Below are 23357 nucleotides of genomic sequence, written 5' to 3'. Positions count from 1 at the left end.
CTGCCATTAGAATTGATGCATTCAGGGTTGGACTGCACCAATACTTGATTAATCCATTTCAATTCTTTGTGCTTGCATTGCCTTCATGATCTGGAATTCAGGTAGTTAGTCTGGTGAGTAATCTACAGTACATCTCAGGTCAATTCTGGAATATGCAGGACGAATATGTTCCTTAATTACCTGGCAACTCTTGAGACTTTCAATGTCTAAAGTTGTCTTTGGTTGAAGTGCAAGCACCCTGTGGATAAGAAATTATGTCTCAAACTTAGTGGAGGCATTTATGTTATAGAACAAAAAATATAATGTATTATTTCAAACCCTGAATCTACTTTGTACAGTAAGGCTTTATTGGCCATGTTTGTTTCACTAAAATCAATCTACTTTAAAAAGGTATGTTAATGTTGGCCATTTTTGAAAGACTGCTGTAGGTGTTAGAAAAATGTTGCACTACCATGTCTGTCCTTTTCGGACACACTAGAGACTTTCTGGACTATTCTGAGCTCCTGGACCGGATTCTTCTGCGGCTATATCTGCAAGAACATACTCACCTGAAAATGGGGGAAAATAAAATGTTTGATGTTAGATGACAAATCCTTCAAAATCCCTTTCCTTTAGAGTTTAGATGAAAGAGTACTCTCTGCTGGTCAATGGAAATGTTCTATGGACATGAATTGAGTATGTGGGGATCTCATTTGAAACACCCATTGCGGCTTTTATGAGCCATCCATTTTAGTTGACCTTGTATTGTAAACAATGTGCAATCTTCTGAATAAAGTATTCAATCAATCAATCAATCAATCAATCAATCAGGATCTGCAGGGGGTAAACATTTTTCCATTTCTGGACAAAAGGTAGGTACCCCCCTCCCGTGTCCCTGTAAAGTGCAGTATGTTTTATAATGTAATATAATTTATATCTGCAAGGTAACTAGTTACTAAAAAGTACAATATTTGCTTCTGAGATGTAGTGGAGTAGAAGTAAAAGTATTGGAAATACTCAAGTAAAGTACAAATACCTCAAAATTGTACTTAAGTACAGTACTAAGTAAATAATATACTTAGTTACTTTACACCACTGTGAGATTGTGGTGACGCACTCTCTCTCTCTCTCTCTCTCTCTCTCTCTCTTTCTTTCTCTCTCTCTCTCTCTCTCTCTCTCTCTCTTTCTCTCTCTCTCTCTCTCTCTCTCTCTCTCTGTGTGCGCGCGTGCGTGTATGCGTGCCTCCATGCGCATGCGTGCGTGCTATAGTTCCAAACATTGGAACTATCTCATTAAGATAGACAGAGCATTTCCGCATTCCATTCTTACAATGGGAGTCAACGCTAATATCGTCAGTCGTCACTCTCATATTAGATCACGCTGGTTCTCCGCGCGCGACGGAGCAGTTGTTGATTTCAGTGGCCAATCATAGCGGGCGTTCAAACGACGCAGACCCACACGTGACCGTTTTGTTGTCGCTCGCCATTGGACGACGACCATCACCCCGCCCACCTCACGTGTGCACTCTGTGCAGGGCTTGTTTCCCGCGAACTGCACTGACTGGAGGCGGAGGGTAGCAAAGCTGCTAGTCGATGCTAAAGGGATTAATAAGGGAACTTTCCTGCTTTATGTTATACATATAATATTACATAATAACACGTTTCCGTTCGGCAGAGACAGAGCAGCAACCATGGCCAAGCAAAGCTCTCTGTTCAACTTCTTCACCAAGTCTCCTCCGTCCAGGGCGGTTCAGTCTTCCTCTCCGGCCGAGGCAGACACTCCATCCTCCGGCCAGAAGAACAGCTCCTCCTCGCCGAAGGAGCAGGCTCAGCTCACCGCCCCCCCGCAGCACAAGAACACCGACAAGAACCCCAAAACTACCCCCACGGCCAGGAGCCATGCCAAGGCTGTGAAAGGAGGCTTTACCAAGCTCTTTGGTGACAAGGCGCCTGCTGCAGCCAAGGAAAGGTATTAACTGCAGTGGTGTAAAAAAATGTAGCTTTAAAGTACATTTACTCAAGTATTGAGGCGACCTACAAGCTCACAATGCGTTGAGAGCTTGTAGGTCTGCTATTTTTTTAAAATATTTTTAAACATTTGAAAACTTGTGAAATGGGACATTGTGCATAATGAGTACTTTATACTTTTGGTCCTTTTTAAGTACATTTTGATACCAATACTTTAGTACTTTTGCTAGAGTACATTTTCAATTCCGGACTTTTACTTGCAACAGAGTATTTCTACATATTATTAGTATTGATACTTTTACTTAAGTAGAAAATGTGAGTACTTTTTCCACCACTGGTGATGTGTTGGTGCAACCAAGTGCAAGTTGCAACCACGTGTCACAGCTCAACTATACATAACAACACAGACAGTCACAATACTATGTAGTACATTGAGTCTAATTGTCTTCCCCATTAGTATGAGTTGGGTACATAAACTAATCTGAATGCAATATGTCATGGATGGTGCTGTGTGTTGTGTTGGGGAGCTGTACTGTACTGTATAAAAGTCAGAAAGATGTTATTGATTATCACAAAGATACTGTTTTCTCCTCCTATCCATAACCCAGCTACAATTTAGCTGGAAAACTGTGTGCTAAAGCATTTTAAGTAATACCTAAAGGAATAGCAATGTCATCAATGATTTTTTAGATTTCTTTGGCTATTCAAAAATAGCAGATATACAAGCCCATAGGGCTGCACCGAGTGCCACGAAATGAGGTTGTAGATATGCTATTTTTTTTTTTTTTTTAGAAAATTTGTGCAAATCTTTGAATATATATATATATATATATGAATATACTTTTTTTTTTTTCCTGGGACCCACAGAAGCAAAGATTTGAGTCACAAATGTTTTGCTTTAAAAAATATAAATTCAAAGATTAGCATGAGTGGGCTTGTTTATGGGTTTGTATATCTGCCATTTTTCCGAAGAAAATGTCACCGATGCGTTTTGAAGATGAAAAACTGAAATCTGACCTAACTATTGACACAATTAGTGAAGCATTCTTCAAGACTTCATCATAACACATAGATAGTTTCTCTGATCAATCAGTAATCTAATCTAATATTGATAACTTCAAACAGCTCCCCAACACAACACACAGCACCATCCATGACATGTTGCATTCAGATTAGTTTCTGTACCCAACTCATACATTAGACTCGGTGTACTAATTAGATAACCACCCAATTGCTGTTCCTTCCCATCAGCTCTCCATGCCCTTTCAACGCCGGTGCTCTGTTGTGGACCAAACTGGAGGGTCACCCGTGGTGGCCGTGCATGATGGTGCCCCAGCCTCTGAGCGGGCAGCAGATGAGAGGCCGTGGGCGTGACCAACGCCTGCACGTCCATTTCTTTGACGAGCCTCCTACCAGGGGCTGGGTCAGCACCAGATATGTTCGGGAATACCAAGGTATGAGCCGCAACGTGTTGTTTACTCACTGTAGTTTACTAATCACACAGACCAGGGGTCTTTAATGTTTTTCAGGCCAAGGACCCCCTTGTTGAGAGAGAGATGAAGCAGGGACCCCCTCTATATTGTATACAATTGTGTTTCAGATTAAACTTGGTCTGCTCTTTTTTCCCCTCTATACCTAAACCTCTGCCAAAAATAGACGATCTACAAGCTCACAACGCCTCGCAGCGCATCCTCAGAAAAGGGATGCTAAGGTTCAAGTGGTTAATGTAAAAAAACACAAAGATTTGGCTGTCCCCCCTGTAGTAGCTCTGAGGACCCCCTAGGGGTCCCGGACCCCCTGTTTAAGACCCCTGACATAGACAAAGAGGATATTCAAAATTAGGGTTCGATTTCAAGATTACTGGCCCAGGAACATCACATTTGGTTTGGGCAAATAGCAGTCAAGAATTGACCCTTGTAATGAAAACAATTGATATATATATATTTCTATAAAGACATTTTTAATAATCGTTATTAGATAATTATATATAATCATATGATCACTGTTTTAAATAAAAAAAACGTAGTTGTGATGGGCAAGAGGTGAAATATCTGCTATGAGTATTATTTTGCCTGTCATTGTCAGCATTTAATAATCTAATGGTTAGGTGTAGTGTTAGCCGTGTGTTCTTCTAACAACGCCATCATACACACCCAGCATCATCTAGACATTTGTGCTGCTGCTTGTCAGTTAAGGCCAGTCCACACCAATGCAACTCCTTGCAACCATTATCTCCAAATGGCACCTGATCAGTCGCAATTTCTTGCAACTGGTTGCAAGTTGCGACCAGTTGCATTGGTGTGGACTGGGCTTTACAAGGCTGATATACTGTAGGATAACTCAATGATTTATGAACACATCAGACAGAAGAGACTGTCTGAGACATTATCATACGCTGTGTGTGCGCGCATCCTGCTTTTCTACACCTCTCTTGTCCCGTCCGCACATGTTGGCATTGACGTGCAGATCTGACAAAAGATTAAATGAATAATAGCTGCATTATGTTTCTCTCCCCTTTTACCCTCACACTCCCATGTCGCTCTCCCTCAAATCTTGATTTTTGGCTGGCATTTGGTGGCAGTGGTGGGAAAAAAAGGTTCATTTCAGTAAACGAACGATTTCGTTCACGTTCACGGCAATGATTCGTTCACGTTCTCATTCAGTATCGCTATTTTCTAGCGTTCAAAATTTACTTGAGTAAAAGTACAAAAGTATTGGCATCAAAAGTACCAAAAGTAAAAGTGCTAACATATTTGAAAATAGCCGATCTACAAGCTCACAACGCGTCGCGATGCGACGCGTTGTGAGCTTGTAGATCTGCTATTTTCAAATAGCCTAGGTATAAAATAGGGCTAAAGTGGTTAATGGATGTTTTATAATGTGTGTAAAACACCATCGCGGGAGGGTTTTTTTTTACGTCGCGCGTGAACGTAACCGTTTCAGGAAAGTGAACGAGCTCGTTCGCAGCAAATGAACTAGTTCTTTTGAACAAATCGATCATGAACGACACATCACTATTTGGTGGGTTGTTGTAAACCTTTTTACCAATACTACATGAAAAAAAGAGCATCCTACATTGTTGCTCAGCTGCTGCAGTCTGTTTGTGGGAGTGATAACCCACGCCCTGCGGTGAACTGCAGGTGTGACACACCAGGGCTTACAAAACATTGATGTTGTAGCAGTAACACTAATATTGTTTCAAACGCCTATTCTCTGCAGGCTCTGACAGCAGTGACGCTAAAACCGGAGGGGTGTTCTTCAGCATCAAACCGGTAATTCGTCGTGCAATGGAGCTCGCCGACGCGGTCATGTTTGACAGCCCTGAGAAGAGGTTGAAGATGCCCCTCTGCATGGATCCCTCTGACGATGAAGACGAGTATGAGGAAGATGATATGGAGGTGACATGTCAATTATATTGTGACATTATGTTGATGGTACAGACAAAACAAAAAGGAAGAAGTCTACATGTTTTTAAGCAGTGGTGTAAAGTAACTACAGTACATTTACTCAAGTACTGTACTTTTTTTTAAAAATACTTTTATTGCAAGATATTCAGGTTTACATTTAATATTTGCATTCCATTTCTTATCTTCTTAACAAATTAAAATAAAAACGGGGGGGGGGGGGTGTCCTCTATGTTGCCAACATGTTTTGCTGTCTCTGCATTTATGTCAGTTCTCGACGATCTGACTGCCTTTGCCATAGGTTTTTTTTTTTTTCATTTCTTTTTTTCATATATATAATTCAAGTAAAAGATCACAGCCCGAACTTCCGATGTGGAGTCGGTGCTGGGTCACACTCATTGTCCCAACTTAGTCAAGCGGCCCCATAATTTGTCCATTTACTCCATCTTCTATTAAACTCAGGCTCATTGTTTCTAATTCGAAACGTTATTCTCTCCATTTCACACATTTCCTGTACTGTTTCTTTCCATTTTTTAGGCCTTGGACCTGAAGGCCAGTTCCTTGTTACCTGTTTAAGGGCTGCGGTTCGAAGGATTCTGTATATGTATTTGTCCATTTCTTGCGTTAGTTCTAACGGCTATTTCCCCAAAATAATCTTTACAGGATTGAGTGCTGTACTTAGGTACAATGTTGAGGTATTTTTACTTTACTGGAGTATTTCCAATTTTCAGTACTTTTACTTCTACTCCACTACATCTCAAAATGCAAATATTATACTTTTACTCCACTACAATTATTTGAAAACTTTAGTTACTAGTTGCTTTGTAGATTTTCATTATTATTACAAAACATACAGTAACCACTTCAGCCCTATATACATTTCGGCCATTTGAAAATAGCCGATCACAACGCATTGTGAGCTTGTAGATCTGCTATTTACACATTTTTTATACATTTGAAAACTTGTGAAATGGGACATTCTGCATGATGAGTACTTTCTACTTTTGGTCCTTTAAGAACATTTTGATACCATTTACTTTTGTACTTTAACTCAAGTAAATTTTAAATTCTGCACTTTTACCTGTAACAGATTATTTCTACATTGCAGTATTGATACTTTTACTTAGGTAAAAAACTTTAGTACTTTTTCCACCACTGGTTTTAAGTTGCTTTCTGTGAAATAAATCTCCAATCTTCCCAATTTAAATCGTACATTTTTCTTTAAATTCTTCATATTCTTCTTGCTTTCTTCAGGTTGACAAATCAACCTTGAGCGATGAAGACCTCACAGACGAGGAGGAAGAACCGGAAGCTGAGGAAGGGAGGTCCAAGCCCGGCCGCCGCTCGACGCGTGCCGCGGTAGAGAACGGAAGCAAACCCAAGCGCCGGCGCATCGTCGTGGCGTCGGACAGCGAAGAAGATGAGGGCGATGAATTCAAGCCGGAAAAAGCCGCGGGGGCCAGCGATGGCAGCGATGATGACGAGGAGGAAGAGGAGGTGGCGAGCAGCGAAGAGGAGAGCGAGGAAGAGTCCGAAGTGGACAGCCCGGTGAAGCCTCAAAAACGCAAACGCCCCGCAGAGAAGCCGTCCAAACCACAGACCAAGCCCGCCGCTCCTGCTAATACCCCTAGGTAGGCCTGTCGCACTTAGTAACATAATCGCCTAATCGCAATTATTTTGTATAATCGTTGATTTGTTAACATGTTGAAAAATGTTCGTGCGTTTTCAAACATTTTCCGTAACTAGTGGAAACAGCAGATCTACAAGCTCACAACGTGTCGCGTTGCGACACGTTGTGAGCTTTTAGATCGGCTGTTTCCACTACTTGTGAAACATTTTGAAAGTATAAAGTTATTAAATATGTCCCTCAATGTCTTTGTGTATTACATTTTTTTGGCATTATCTGCCCTGTGCAACTTCTGTTAACTTAAGCCTAAAAGCCAGACAAATGTAATTCTTATTACGTATAATGTTCCAATGTTTCAATGTCAAAATCACAATTAAATCGTTAATCATTTGCGTGACATTAATATCGTCAAGTAAAATGTCATAATCGTGACGCCTCTACCCCTAGGAGAGTAGAGGCGTGCATTGGCACTGACTCACGATTCAATTCGATTACGATTCACCAGGTAACGATTTGATTACGATTAACCTTGTAATGATTCGATTCGACGATGCATCAAACTTTTCTATATTACTGCACAACATGGCAACTTTTTCATCAGTCAATAGAAGCTGTCAGATATACTGAACAACATATAAATCTGGCTGCTGCTCTGTGCAATTAGCAATGTGATTAAAAAAAAAAAAGAAATCTTAAAATAAGAAAATTATAATAGATTTTTACATTTGTGAATGGATTCATAATCGTCCATGTCTGCATCACTATTAATCGATTATTTTTGACACCATTAGGAGAGCGGCACCCGCTGTCGCGGCCGACACCAAGTCCAGGCTGTCGGCCTTCTCCGCTCCCGACAGCTTCGAGAGCGAGGCCGGTGGTGCAGGGGGGGCCGGCGGGAGCGCCACGGTCTGGGACCACGAGAAGCTGGAGTGGCTGCAGGACGGCCGGAGGAAGGACCGACGGAGGCGGCAGCAGACGGAGGACGACTACGACCCCAACACCCTGTACGTCCCCGAGGACTTCGTGAACAGATGCACGCCCGGCATGCGGCGCTGGTGGGAGCTGAAGTCGGAGATGTTCGACGCCGTGCTCTTCTACAAGGTGGGCAAGTCAGATAGTGTGTCTACTAGTTAGTAGGGTTGGTTTTATTTTATTTTATCTCTGTTATTACAGTGGTTATTTTTATTCTATTTTTATGTTTTCTTTTTAACATGCAGTGGAGATATTTAGGTTACCATTGAAAAAGGGGGGCAGTTTTAGACTTCATCCTACTCATTTTCAGACGTTGTTGTTGTTGTTTTCTTCTGTCTTGTATTCTATTTGTCTTTTTTTAAAGGTATGGTAAGGTAACATTTTTTGGTATTTTTTTTTGTTAAAAGGTTAAAGTACTATATTCTGATAGTAATCATTGCTACAGAGCGTTTGATCGGTCACAGGGGTCTCTCCAGCTCTTGTATATATATATGTATATATATGTATATTATTTAGGTAGGTGACAAAATTTAAGCCAATCAGGAGAGAGCACTGAAAATGCATTTTCTGTTTAACAAAGAGCTGGAGAGACATGGGAGACTCCTTTTACTGAACAAACACTCTATAGCAATGAGTACTATCAGAATATAGAGCTATTTAACACTTATTTTAACCAAAGTAAATCACTTACCCTACCTTTTAAACAATGTTCGAAATAAAACTCACTCATTCATTCATTAATTAATTCATTCATTCATTCATTCATTCATTCATTCAAGGTGGGGAAGTTCTACGAGCTGTACCACATGGACGCCGTCATCGGCGTGAACGAGCTGGGCCTGACCTTCATGAAGGGCGCCTGGGCCCACTCGGGCTTCCCGGAGATCGGCTTCGGCCGCTTCTCGGACGGCCTGGTCCAGAAGGGCTACAAGGTGGCCCGCGTGGAGCAGACGGAGACCCCCGACATGATGGAGGCCCGCTGCAAGACCATGTTCAAGCCCACCAAGTTTGACAAAGTGATCAAGAGGGAGGTGTGCAGGTAGGCCTGTCACAGTTATTACATAATCGCCTAATCGCAATTATTTTGCATAATCGCAATTATTTTGCATAATCGTATCTGTTGAAAAATGTTCGTAATGTTCAGAAATAGCAGATCTACAAGCTCACAATGCGTCACTTCGTGACACGTGAGCTTGTAGATCAACTATTTCTACTATTTTGAAAATGATTAAATACGTCAGTAATTTCTTTGTATACTTCAGTTATTTGTCATATCTACCTCATGTGTGCAATTTTTTTATTACAAAGCCTTAACCCATTAAGACCTGGAACGCTTCTGTGTCACTTTTTGATTTGAGCTAAAAAGCATTATTTTACACTTTGGCTATTCAAAAATAGCAGATATACAAGCTCGTAGCGCGGCACCGAGTGCCGTGCTACGAGCTTGTAGATCTGCTATTGTTGAAAAATTGAGAAAATGTGTGAAAAACTTTGAATATGTATTGTTTTTAACATTTTAACTAAAATCCTTGCTTCTGGGGGGTGCCTGGAACAAGATGGGGGTCCGCGACCAAACACATATCATTTTGGGGGTCCTTGACATGAAAAAGTTTGAGAACCACTGATATAGAAACACAAGTTTTTTTTCAGAATACTGTTGGGAATTGGAAGACATTTTGTAGAATCGGCCTTTTGTAGAACCCGTCTTAATGGGTTAAAGGCAAACGGAAATTACGTTTTTATTCATATGTTCCAATGTTCAATGGCCAAACACACAATTAAATTGTTAATCACAATTATTTGAGTGACAATTAATCATCAACTTAAATCGTTACTCGCAATTATTTGAGTGACAATTAATCGTCAACTTAATGAATTTGTCATGGTGGCGGCCCTGTGTGCAGGGTCATCACGCGGGGCACGCAGACCTACAGCGTGCTGGACGGCGCGCCCTCCGAGACGCAGAGCAAGTACCTGCTGGGCCTGAGGGAGAAGGCGGAGGACGAGGCGTCGGGCCGCTGCCGCTCCTACGGCGTGAGCTTCGTGGACACCTCGGTGGGCCGCTTCCACGTGGGCCAGTTCCGGGACGACCGCCACTGCTCCCGGCTGCGCACGCTCGTGGCCCACTTCTCGCCCGCCCAGGTGCTCTTCGAGAAGGGCAACCCGTCGGCCGAGACGCGGAAGATACTGAAAGCCTCGCTGTCCTCCACCATGCAGGAGGGTCTCAGCGCCACCTCGCAGTTCTGGGACGCTCAGAAGACCCTCAAAGTCCTGGCGGAGGAGGACTACTTCAAAGAGAGTGTCGGGAAGGATCGAGAAGAGTCGGGAGGAAACGACAACGTCCTTCCCGCCGTCCTGAAGAACATGACCTCCGAGAGCGATTCTCTGTGCCTTACCCCCAAGGAGGGCTGTGAGCTGGGTCTGTCGGCGCTGGGCGCCTGCATCTTCTACCTGAAGAAGTGCCTGGTCGACCACGAGCTGCTGTCCATGGCCAACTTCGAGGAATACGTCCCCGTCGACGTGGAGATGGAGAAGGCGGTCGACCCCTCCAGCTTCTTCGCCCGGACGCGTCAGCGCATGGTCCTGGACGGCGTCACCCTGGCCAACCTGGAGATCCTTCACAACGGCTCCGGAGGAACGGAAGGCACGCTGCTGGAGCGCCTGGACACCTGCTCCACGCCGTTCGGCAAGCGCCTCCTCAAGCAGTGGCTCTGCGCGCCTCTCTGCAACCCCGCGTCCGTCCGCGACCGACTGGACGCGCTGGAGGACCTGATGATGGGGGCTCAGGCCCAGGCCACGGACGTCTCGGAGCTCCTCAAGAAGCTTCCCGACCTGGAGCGTCTCCTGAGCAAGATCCACAGCATAGGCATGCCCGTGAAGGGCGCGGACCACCCCGACAGCAGAGCGGTGCTCTACGAGGAGGTAACTTACAGCAAGCGCAAGATAGCGGACTTTCTCTCGGCGCTGGAGGGCTTCAAAACCATGCAGGAGATCATATCCGCCTTGGGTCCGGTCTCGGGGGAGTTTCGGTCCGCTTTGCTCCGCCAGGTATGCCTGTCACAATTATTACATAATCGTCTAATTGCAATTATTTTGGCATAATCGTTATAACACATTTTCAAATATTAAAAATAGCAGAAATACCTGATCTACAAGCTTACAATGTGTCACGAATCAGCTATTTCTGCTATTTTTTACATGTATAAAATTATTAAATATGTAAATAATTTATTTGTATATTTAAGTTATTTGTCATATCTGCCCTGTGCAATCTTTGATTACGAAGCCTGAAAGGCAAACAAAAAATATGTATTTTATTCATATAATTAAATAGTTCCAATGTTCAATGGCCAAACACAATTACTTTGTTAATCGCAATTATTTGAGTGACAATTAATCGTCAACATAAAGGTAGGGTACTTTTTACTAGGGTTACTTTGGTTAAAATAAGTGTTAAATAGCTCTATATTCTGATAGTACTCTAAGCTATAGAGTGTTTGTTCAGTAACAGGAGTCTCCCATGTCTCTCCAGCTCTTTATTAAACAGAAAATGTATTTTCAGTGCTCTCCTGATTGGCTTAAATGTTGTCACCTCCCTGAAAATGTACTATATTGTAAATTGTTGTAAAACTAAAGAGCTGGAGAGACCCCTGTGACTGAACAAACGCTCTGTAGCAATGATTACTATCAGAATATAGTACTTTAACCATTTTAACAAAAAAATATATAATACCAAAAAATATCACTTACCCTACCTTTTTTAAATGTGTAATGGTGCCTGCCCTACCGCCAGGTGGTCAGTTTGAAAGCCAGCAGCGAGGACGGCCTCTTCCCGGACCTCTCGGCGGAGCTCAAGCGCTGGGACACGGCGTTCGACCACCAGAAGGCCCGCACCACCGGCGTCATCACGCCCAAGGCCGGCTTCGACCCGGAGTACGACCAGGCCCTGAGCGGCATCAAGAGCTGCGACCGGGAGCTGCTGGACTACCTGGACCGGCAGAAGAAGAGGCTGGGGTGCAAGAGCATGACGTACTGGGGCACGGGGCGGAACCGCTTCCAGATGGAGGTGCCCGAGAGCCTCTCCCAGAGGAACATTCCGGAGGAGTACGAGGTGAAGTCCACCAAGAAGGGCTGGAAGCGCTACGTCACGCGCGAGTCGGAGCGGCTGTTCTCGGAGCTGCAGGAGCTGGAGGAGAAGAGAGACGCGGCGCTGAAGGACTGCATGAGGAGGCTCTTCTACAACTTCGACAAGAACTACAGAGACTGGCAGACCGGGGTCGAATGCATGGCCGTGTTAGGTAAACGTCGTTTTATGTTTATGCATGTTTTTATGCAGAATTAACCCATTCAATCTGGGAACGTGTCTGTCATTTTAGATTTCTTTGGCTATTCAAAAATAGCAGATCTACAAGCTCATGGCGCGGCACCGAGTGCCGCGCCATGAGCTTGTAGATCTGCTATTTTTGAAAAATCTCAAAATATTTTGCAAATATTAGATTTGTTTTTGGCGGACATTTGTAACTCAAATCTTTGCTTCTGGGAGTCCCTGGAACTAAATATTTTAAAAATGTTTGCTTTAAAAAAATATATATTCCAAGATTTGCACAAAGTTTCACGATAAAAAAAAAAATCAGATCTACAAGCTCATAATGCTATGAGCTTGTAGATCTGCTATTTTTGAATAGCCAAAGAAATCTTAAAATGACACAAATGATGCTCTACCGGTCTTAAAGGGTTAATACAGAATTAATTAAGTTTGTCAACAGTGAGCAAGTGAAAAAAAACATCTTATAAGTGCTGAGTAGTGTGTACATAGTCAGGGGTGCACATAACTGGTGCGCAGGTGCGCATGCGCACCCAAAATAAAAAATGCGCACCACATCAGGCGACGCGAGGCGCTTTTGCGCACCAACAGCTGGGACAGGAATTTCCAAGCTTTTATTTTTTAGCAAAACTAAAAAATAAAAGCCTGGAGATCGAGGCTAGGAATTTACTTCCTGAAGCCACACTCACACAATCACTCTAAAGCACCCGTCGGCCCCATGTACAGCCATTAGGCACAGGGGTAGAGATATGATTCGCGTCGCCTCGCATCGCCTCGCATTGCCTCGCTGCGTGCACGCAGCCAGCAGCGGCTGTTGGAGGCACTCGTCACCGATGATGAACGCACCGTAATGGTGCAAAATATGCCGTGAACGTCCCAATCTGGCGGATAAAATCAGCGCAGCAGCACAGGGCACCAACCTTGGGGGCTTTATCTAACAGCGTGAGAAAAAAAGAAACGGCGAAAATCGGCGGAATTTAGAAGCAGAGCGTCCTTTTTTTCTCCCCCCCCCCCCCCCCCCCCCCCCCCGTTGACAAAACTGTCCGGTGGGCACCGTGCTGAACCCCCCCCCCCCCCCGTTGACAAAACTGTCCGGGCTGAACCCCCCCCCCCCCCCCCCTCCGTTGACAAAACGGGACGGGCGCCATGCGCACCAAGTCACATGTCCAGGTGCTCTTCTGCGTACCAGACCTAAAAAGTTATGTGCACCCCTGTACATAGTAACATGTTTTCTCATTGCAATTCACAAGGCTGCAGGGTAGGCTACGAAACGGATAAAAAGCTGCAGAATAAAATGTCACGCTTTTATGAACTTGTGTCTAGGGCAGTTGGTTCTCAACCAGTGGGTCCCCTCAAGCACCAGTGGTCCTTGAGGGGGTTCCAGGTAGTCCCCATCTAAATGGATAGTTGGTGGACCCTTATAGATCTTTAACCCTTGAGAGTGTAAAATTAAACCAAATGGACCCTTACAGATCTCGTTTCATTTTACGCTCTTAATAGTTAAATTATTGTTAAATATCTGCATTACTTCATTTACAATAAGTCTACACAATTAGAGCATGTAGAGTTGTAAAGTTTTGGGTATGAGAGACTAAATGTCATCAAATGGTGGTCCGTGGCTCAAATGCCAAATAAATAATGGACCTTGATATGACAAATGTTGAAAACCCCTGGTCTAGGGGGTTGGAGGGCGTCTACTTCTGAATACATTTGTGTATTGCTTCTGTGAGGAGTATAAGTAAGTAATCTGTGAGCAATGTGCTTTAACCCATTAAGACCTGGAACTGTGTCATTTTTAGATTTGAGCTAAAAAGCATTATTTTACACTTTGGGCTATTCAAAAATAGCAGATCTACAAGCTCATAGCGCGGCACCGAGTGCCGCGCTACGAGCTTGTAGATCTGCTATTTTTGAAAAATCGTGAAAATGTGTGCAAATCTTTGAATATATATATTTTTAAAGCGAACATTTTTAACTCAAATCTTTGCTCTGGGGGTCCCTGGAACAAAATATTTTGATGGGGGATACATATCATTTTGGGGGTCCTTGACATGAAAAAGATTGAGCACCACTGATATAGAAACATACGTTTTTCAGAAAACTGTTGAGATTTAGGAGACATGTAGAATTGGCTTCAGGCCTCAATGGGTTAAATAGTTAACACACAGCAGTGACCGGTTGCTTGTCGATGTCTTGAAATCATGTTGACACCACATGATGAGGATACTGGGTTGTATTTTATTATCATGATTGCCAGTGTAATGAAAGGGGAAAGAAGCACTGGGGCTTTGCTCCTCCTGACAGAGGGAGAATGATCATGATTACATTGTTAATTATTTATTTCTACTAACAGCTGCATAATGTGTTTATAATGTGCTTCTTTGGCCACCGGGTCAACTCATTACTCACACGCTTACTGGGATTTTGTTCTATTTATTTCTAACAGAACGGCACAGCCACCGTCTAGATACATGTGATAGATGTTAATTATTATCCCATTAAGACCTGGAACACATCTGTGTAATTTTTATATTTGAGCTAAAAAAAAAGCATTATTTTACACTTTGGTTATTCAAAAATAGTTAAAATGTGTGCAAATCTTTGAATATACATATATATATTCTTTTGAAGCAAACATTTGTTACTCAATTCCTTGCTTTTGGGGGTCCCTGGAACAAAATATTTTCAGATGGGGGATCCGTGGCCAAATACATATAATGTTTGAGGTCCTTGACAAGTTTGAGAACCACTGATATACCGGTAGTAACACGTTTTTTTCATAAAACTGTTAGGATTTAGAAGACATTTTATAGAATCTCCAGAAGCTAAGATTTGAGTTAGAAATGTTCGCTTTAAAAAGATTTTCAAGATTTTTCAAAAATAGCAGATCTACAAGCTCGTGGCGCGGCACTCGGTGCCGAGCTACGAGCTTGTAGATCTGCTATTTTTGAATACCCAAAGAAATCCAAAAATGACAGATTTTTTCCCGGTCTTAATAGGTTAACCACTTTCAACTTGGCCTCCTTTTTTGGGGGATTTCATTACAGGAGATTTTCAAAAAAGATTAGATCTACAGCTCACAATGAGACACATGTTTGTTTAGTTTTTTTTTAGGTAAAACATTGTATAACGGCAAAAAATGTAAAAAGAATATATAATAAAAAGGCAAATCAACTCTTTTATTTCCAGATGTGCTGCTGAGCATGGCGCGCTACAGTCAAGGGGGAGATGGACCAATGACGCGGCCAGAAGTCCTGCTTCCTGGTGGCGGGGACCAATCGGCGCCCTTCCTGGAGCTCATCGGATCCCGCCACCCGTGTGTCACAAAGACGTTCTTCGGAGACGACTTCATCCCCAACGACATCTTCATCGGGTGTCCCGGCGGCGGCGATGAGGAGGGGGATCAGGGGAAAGGCCTCGCCCCCTGTGTCCTCGTCACGGGACCCAACATGGGTGGAAAGTCCACCCTCATGAGACAGGTGGGTTCATTGTTGCATGGATTATATACCAGGTGTGTGTGTGTGTGTGTGTGTGTGTGTGTGTGTGTGTGTGTGTGTGTGTGTGTGTGTGTGTTAGGGGTGTGCCGATATATCGTCCCACGATATATCGCGATACGTTTTCATGACGATATGTATCGTTTTGGGGAAAAAAAATATCGTTTTGAAAAAAACATTTTTTTTATTTATTTTTTTTACAATCATTATAATCAGGCATGCAAACAGCCCCGAGGTGAAAAGGGTGACAACATGTTTTTTCGGCTCAGGTGTCACACTATTGCCCTACTTGGATTGAAAACGGCTATTGTAGCTGAAAAGCTACAAGTTTGCATGTCTGAATAATGCAAAAACAGAATTATTTGTTTGCATTTACTTTTTTCCTCCCCCATATATTTTCATGATAAAAAAAGTGCGTATCGTATCGATATCGTATCGAAGTTGTGAGACCAATATCGTATCGTATCGTTCGGTGAAATGAGTGTATCGGCACACCCCTAGTGTGTGTGTGTGTGTGTGTGTGTGTACCTCTGTAAACCCTATTTTGGGCATGTCAACATTTTCAGAACATTTTCAAAAATAAGACATAAGTGCTTACAGGCCTAGACCACTTTGGTACAGTTGTGTAGTTACCTTGCCATGATGTAACTAAGCCATTGGTTCTCAAAGTGGGGTCCGAGGACCCCCAGGGGTACTTGAGCGGGTTCCACGGGGTCCCCAGCTAAATGATGGACAGGGACCAAATGGACCCTTATGGGTCTGTAACTCTGAGAGTGTACAAATGGAACCAAATGGACCCTAACGGGTCCATTTGGTTCCATTTGTACACTTTCAGAGTTAAATTAACATTCATTTTACAATATAAATTGGGGTCCCAGAGACATACATGCCATTAAATGGGAGTCCGTAGCCTTAGTGCATGTCAAACTGAGGGTCCTTGAAATTAAAATGGTTGAAAATCACTGCTAGAGAGACTTAAAATCTTCTATTATGGGGGTCCCTGGCTTATCTTTTCAAATGGGGGTCTGCGGGCTAATAAGTATCTATTTGGGGGTACTTGGCACGAAAAAGTTTGAGAACCACTGATGTAAGCCCAAAGTTGGGCGAGAAATAAAAAATAATTGCTCCATTGATTAAAAATTGATCATTCTAAATATGCTCCTCATTGACTTACATTGTACGGTCAAACAGCTCTCAAAGTCACTCTTTTAACACGTAAACAAAGTTGATTCAGACAATATAGAACACAAGTAAGACGCGCGAACGCTGGAAGCGAACGCAGCTCGAAAATATTGTATATTTACAGACTTTGTGTGTGTGTGTGTGTGTGTGTGTGTTTGTGTTTTGACTGTAGCTGCACTCTGGCGTACTCTGTTGGCCGCACCCAGGCAGTGCACTGCACACAGACACACACACACACACACAAGCCGAGCAGACTTTCATAGTAAGCTCCACTTGGGCGGAGGCGCGCCTTTGGCGCGCCTCCTTCCGCGTTCGCAATCACCAAACCCAGTACTGTTTGTTTTTCTAATACAAATGTCAACTTCCTGCTGATTTTACTATTTGAAGATCCGCATCCGTGGATCCAGTCCGTGGATCCAGTCCAGGTTTTCTTTTTAACAAAAATAGCAAAATTAACAGGAAGTTGACATTTTTATTAAAAAAAACAAACAGTACTGGGTTTGGTGATGTTCTATACTATCAACTTTGTTTACGTTCGTTTATGTGCTAAAAGACTCACTGTTTCACCGTACAATGCAAGTCAATGAGGAGCATATTTTGAATGATCAATTTCTAATCAATGGAGCAACTATTTTTGATTTCTTCTTTCTGAGTTACATCATGGCAAGGTAACTACACATCCCAAACCTCTACCAAAGTGGTCTTAAAGGGAGTACCAAGATCATAAAGATGAACTTTTCAGTTCAGGTCTCTTATGTTCAGAGTGGCAGGCCAAATGAGATTTTTGGCTTATATCCAGATTGGAATTGGATTGCTTTTTAATCAGATTTGCAGATTCATTTATTTATCACTTTGTGTGCTTCCTGTTCAGTGTGGCCTGGTGGTCATCCTGGCTCAGCTGGGCTGCTATGTCCCTGCAGAGACCTTTCGCTTCACCCCAGTCGACAGAGTCTTCACCCGCCTGGGAGCCTCGGACCGCATTATGTCTGGTAAAAAAAATCACACAATCCTGATTCAAATTGGGGAGATGTTGTCCTCCTGAGCATGCTGTGTGTGTGTGTGTGTGTGTGTGTGTGTGTGTGTGTCTGTAAAGTCTTATTCACCATTATACCATGTGTGTCTTTTCACAGGGGAGAGTACCTTCTTTGTTGAGCTGAGCGAGACTGCGAGCATCCTGCACCACGGAACCAAACACTCCCTTGTGCTCCTGGATGAACTGGGTAAGATGTTAACCTTTTCTTCATTTTTTTTCATCATATCTGACGTTCATATTTTTATTTTATCTTTTACAAATCTCTTTATTATTTTGTCAGACAGTAAAGACAGGAGCATCATATAAAATATTGAAAACAAAGAGGGTATGATTTTTTTGACAAAAAACATCTGACATTCATATTGACATAAAACTGTCCACAGCGTTTTTTTTTCACAAATGGGCCACCGTAGTGTTTACAAGCTGATGCTGGGTCAAATATGAACATTATTTTTTAAATAAAATCGTGATAAAATACGCGATCTAGTGCATGGACGTGAGCCGATTCTACATGTCTCCTAAACAGTATTCTGAAAAACATATGTTTCTATATCAGTGGTGCTCAATCTTTTTCATGTCAAGGACCCCCAAAATTATATGTGTTTGGCCACGGACCCCCATCTCAAAATATTTTGTTCCAGGGCGTCCCAGAAGCAAAGATTTGAGTTAAAAATGTTCGCTATAAAAATATATATATTCTAAGATTTGCACACATTTTCACGATTTTTCAAAAATAGCAGATATACAAGCTCATAGCGCGGCACTCGGTGCCGCGCTATGAGCTTGTATGGCTGCTGTTTTTTGATAGCCAAAGTAATCGTAAAATGACACACAGATGCGTCCCCGGTATTAATGGGTTAAGCTGTGGTGGACTCGCGATGAAGTCATTAACTTTTTCTACTGTACCACTCGCCCTAGGATATAATAATGTCATATAAAAAGGTAAGAAAAACGTAGTCCGGAATTTTCCGTTAACGAGACACGACTACCGCTGTTCCTCGTAGGCAGGGGCACGGCCACGTATGACGGCACGGCCATCGCCAGCGCCGTGGTGAAGGAGCTGGCTGAGCAGATCTGCTGTCGCACCCTGTTCTCCACACATTACCACTCGCTGGTGGAGGATTATGCAAACAACCCCGCAGTGAGGCAGGGCCATATGGTGAGTACACGACTACAATGCACACGGGTGACACATCACACACTGTTGACCTTGTTATACATTAATACAGTTTTCAGTCTCTTTTTTTTGCCCCCCCATCTCTTATAATTATTTTTACTCATTTATTTTGCTCTAGCCATTTAAGACCTGTTCAAACATTTTCCAAAATAGCAGATCTACAAGCTAACAATACGCTTGCAGCAGAGGTCGCGTTAGTCCGATAATTGCCGGTTTTGACCGTTTTTTTATGACAAAGACCGGAAAAAATAAATCTCTCCGGACATCCTGACCGGTTGATAATGACACGGCTGTTCATTAATTATCACCGCAAAATTAGGCACATTTCAAATCCTCTGCTTTGCAATCTCGCTCTCTCTCTCTCTCTCTCGCTCGCTCGCGCTCTCTCGCTCTTTCTCTCTCTTAACAGCGTGCGTGTGTTTCTGGGAGAGAGAGAGACGTAGAACGAAAATAGTTTGTCACACGCTGTTAGGTTACACCTATTTCCTGTTACTAATAACCAGTGTAAAATGTGCTGCATTGGGCGGTAAATGGGAGACACTTTATTGTGAAGGTAGCCTACAACAGGAAAAAGAGAGCTAGTTGTTGCTGCTGCGTACAGACTGCGGTCTCGGCAGACAGACAGAGACACCGCGTTCCGGTTACAAGTTACATTATATAAAGTTGTGTATTTAACAGCCAGTTACACACAAGTTGTATCATTACAAGTTAGAATATATCACAGATACTAGGCCAATACAAGGGCACTTGTGAGTAAAGTTGGCAAGTTGCCCTACAGTTTAAACAACAGTGCAGGTTGAAGATGAAATCTAACACAGATGCGTAAATACTCTTCACAACAGCTATAGGCTACTGCAACTATGGCATCGAGCTGAAACATGACGTTAATCATAATCGTGGACCTATTTTTAACTCTAACGGTGCGTTTTAACAGCGGGCGATACTGGGCGACATCGTCCAAAAAGATAAAGAAAATCCATCTTTCATCGCCCCCCCGCCCACTTCGCCCGATCGCCGGCTCTCATAGACTTTCTTTATGTTTTGGGCGATGTTGCCCGGTAGTGATGCGCGGGTTGACCCGTAACCCGCGGGTCAACCCGCGGCGCGGGTGGTTCAAGTCAGAATTTCTGAGAATTTTATGCGGGCTGCGGGTGAGCGGGTCAGCCGCTCTCACACGCAAAAAAATTAATAAAATCACATGCTCTTGTTTTGTCTTTATTCCTAATAAGAATAAGAATAAGAACAATAAAACAGTTTGAATACACTTGGGGATTATTTTCTAACCATGATTTTACAGAATAAAAAAAAAATCGCGGGTCGCGGGGCGGGTTAATCCATAGATTTATATATGGGTTCGCGGGGCGGGTTGAGGCGGGTTGGGTTCCGTCGCGGGGCGGGGCGGGGCGGGTCATGAAAAAACCCGACCCGCGCATCACTATTGCCCGGCATCGCCCGAGAGTCGCCCGCTGTTAAAACGCACCGTATGAGGTGGACACGTTAAAACGTTACCACTTTGAACTGAATAGCTCTATGAGGAGACGACAAGATTCTCACAACTCATCAACTTTCCCACGGCTGTCCCAACTAGACGCACGGAGGGCATCCACTGTCTAACTATACAGCATAACCTCCTCCTGTGAGTGAGTAGTGGTCTATAATGTATTGCCCTAACAGGTCAGCTGAGCCACATTATGAAGGATTAATCTGAAATGCCCAATTTTGTGCAGTGCCCTTTGATTAGAAAAAACGCAATTGATTATTGAGAAACCATTACGCACGCAGCATGCGCAAATGGTAATGTAGGTAATTAATGTATTTGTGTAAGATGACCCTGCTATATAAAATGTGTATATTATATGGTTCATGTTCAAATAGCTCAATCCAAAATATAATGCTGTATTTACGCACCTGCTTGTCATTAATGCATAAAAATAATTGTGACCGTTATTTTTGTCAGATGTCCGGTAAATTTGAATCCTTCCGGACATTGGGACCGGCAGATTAAAATCCTAGCGCGACCCCTGGCTTGTAGATCTGCAATTTTGAAAAATCATTGAACATTTTCACCTATGAGTATGACATGCCTAAACTAGGGTGAAAGTGCTTAATAAAGTTATTTTTGTTTTGTAAAGCGTCTTTGCGTACATGGCACTCAATAAGTTTCACTTATTATTTGAAATAATACGTATTGTGTCCGTCATCAGGCCTGCATGGTGGAGAACGAGTGTGAGGACCCGAGTCAAGAAACCATCACCTTCCTGTACAAGTTCATCTCTGGAGCGTGTCCCAAGAGCTACGGCTTCAACGCCGCTCGGCTGGCCAACCTGCCCGAGGAGGTCATTCAGGCAGGACACAGGAAGGCCAGAGAGTTTGAGAAAACCACCATCAGCCTCAGAGTCTTCAAGTATGTATCGTTTGAATAATCCTGAAACTGTTAATACTTGCACCACTGCTTCCGGGTATCGCAAAGTAAAATTTAGGACCAAACTTTCAACAAAAATAATCATGAAAAGCGACTGATACTCTTCTCAAATTAATATGCAAAATTGTGGCGCTAGTATAAGTTGTTCTGGTATTCAACAAACTACCAGATGCTTTATAATAGATTGGGAACACATTGGGAATCACCTTGCCTCTTTTAAATTAAAGGTAGGGTATGTCATAATAATGTGGTCAAAACAAAACGCTTTTTGTTAAAAAGGTTAAAGCACTATATTCTGATAGTAATCATTGCTATAGAGTGTATGCTCAGTAACTGGGGTCTCTCCAGCTCTTTAATAAACAGAAAATACATTTTTATGTAGGTGACAAAATGTCTGGCAATCAGGAGAAAGTACCCATTTATCAGCTTATTTTTTATAGTGCTCCAGTTCCAATGTTCTGCACATTTCTTTATCAAATTTTATCCTGATTGGATAACATGTATATCCTGACCTGAACATGCATTTTCTAATTGCATTAGTTTAGTAAAGAGCTGGAGAGACATGGAGACTCCTCTTACTGAACAAACACTCTATAGCAATGAGTACTATCAGAATATAGAGCTATTTAACACTTATTTTAACTAAAGGAAATCACTTACCCTACCTTTTTTAATATGAATTAAGTATTTTTAAGGACCTGCAGACACCCTGTACTTGCTTCATTTGGTTTGAATATTTGCTCATTGTCACTGTTGCATGTCTTGTGTTTTTTTCTTTCTCCACAGGAAGCTCTGTCTGTTCGCTGAAGACCCCACTTTGGACAAGACAGACTTTACCTCGTTGGTTCAGATGATCAGCAGCCTGTGAACATATTCTTTTTCTTGCTAAGTTGTTTTCTATACATTGTTGTAGTTTGTTCTAGTTTGTTATCTGTTCCTATGATTTAAAAAAAAACACTACTGTAATGATCTAATAAAGTTTATTAAAAAAAAAAGACCCATTTCTCATCTAGGAAATTAAACCCTTTTAATTCACACTAGCGCCTACATAATGGTTATTGAATACTTCACAATATATTAAGTCTAGATGTTATGGTACATGCATACAATTCAGGCTGTATGAGAACCCACAGTCACCAATACACATGAATGAAGGGGGAGCAATGAAACCATATAGTGCTGTAAAGATACGTCGTCTCAGCTTCGGTAGAGTAAAAGCCGTTTAAAATTCTCCAGCAATGTCGTGCCTCATGGAAAGTCTTGGCTATCGTGAAGTGGAACAGGAGTGCTTTTATATGGAAATGTTTCTGGTGTTGCCCTACTTGTCAGAATGTGGGACAACCGAGGTAAAATATCAACAGTATCATAAATGACCTTTTCAACAATGGATGTGTTTTATCCACATAAGGGACACTCAAAAAATGCCTTATTTTCTATCAATTACACACCATGAAGCCTTGAATTCATGGAGAATTCTTTGTTTTTGTCACATTCTTAAGCCAATAATTTGATGACAGGCGGAATGACGCCGCCGCTGGTCATCAAATTATTGGCTTAGGAATGCGACAAAAACTAAAATCTCCATGAATTCAAGTATCCATGGGATGTGTAATTGATAGAAAGTCATTTTGGGGGTGAACTATCCCTTTAAGCCCTATTTTATACTTTTAAGCAGTGCAAAATAGACAATTTCTGCCTATAATGACATGCCCTAAATAGGGACACCAGGGTTAATGCGACATTTTCAAAATATATCACATGGGCACAAACCAGAGT

At 42.5% G+C, this 23357-nt stretch overlaps 2 protein-coding genes across 2 annotated transcripts in view; both read left to right on the top strand.

Annotated features, from left to right (window-relative positions):
* Nucleotides 1–23357, top strand: part of LOC311059352 (small ribosomal subunit protein eS1-like) — a gene marked incomplete at its 5' end in the record, with an annotated part of 49084 nt that overhangs the window by 1342 nt on the left and 24385 nt on the right. The gene's annotated exons all lie outside the window — the stretch shown is intronic.
* Nucleotides 1536–23035, top strand: msh6 (mutS homolog 6 (E. coli)). Its single transcript, XM_084076306.1, has 14 exons — nucleotides 1536–1947; nucleotides 3198–3400; nucleotides 5166–5344; nucleotides 6605–6981; nucleotides 7769–8078; nucleotides 8729–8988; nucleotides 9854–10997; nucleotides 11743–12247; nucleotides 15463–15752; nucleotides 17821–17938; nucleotides 18080–18169; nucleotides 18987–19141; nucleotides 21364–21563; nucleotides 22368–23035. Exons 1-14 carry the CDS (start codon nucleotides 1670–1672, stop codon nucleotides 22447–22449), a joined length of 4191 nt encoding a protein of 1396 aa, XP_083932432.1. The 5' UTR covers nucleotides 1536–1669; the 3' UTR covers nucleotides 22450–23035.

The sequence above is a fragment of the Gymnoscopelus microlampas genome (assembly GCF_963454915.1).
Source record: "Gymnoscopelus microlampas genome assembly, chromosome: 13".
Taxonomy (NCBI): domain Eukaryota; kingdom Metazoa; phylum Chordata; class Actinopteri; order Myctophiformes; family Myctophidae; genus Gymnoscopelus; species Gymnoscopelus microlampas.
Note: the sequence above shows the minus strand (reverse complement) of the source record. Positions and strands in the feature narration are given on the sequence as shown.

Excerpts from the sequence above, each read along its gene's own strand:
- msh6 (XM_084076306.1), top strand. The coding sequence starts at position 1,670 with ATGGCCAAGCAAAGCTCTCTGTTCAACTTCTTCACCAAGTCTCCTCCG. Across the intron at positions 3,401-5,165 it reads ATATGTTCGGGAATACCAAG|GCTCTGACAGCAGTGACGCT; the intron begins GTATGAGCCGCA and ends TATTCTCTGCAG. Across the intron at positions 12,248-15,462 it reads CGAATGCATGGCCGTGTTAG|ATGTGCTGCTGAGCATGGCG; the intron begins GTAAACGTCGTT and ends TTTTATTTCCAG.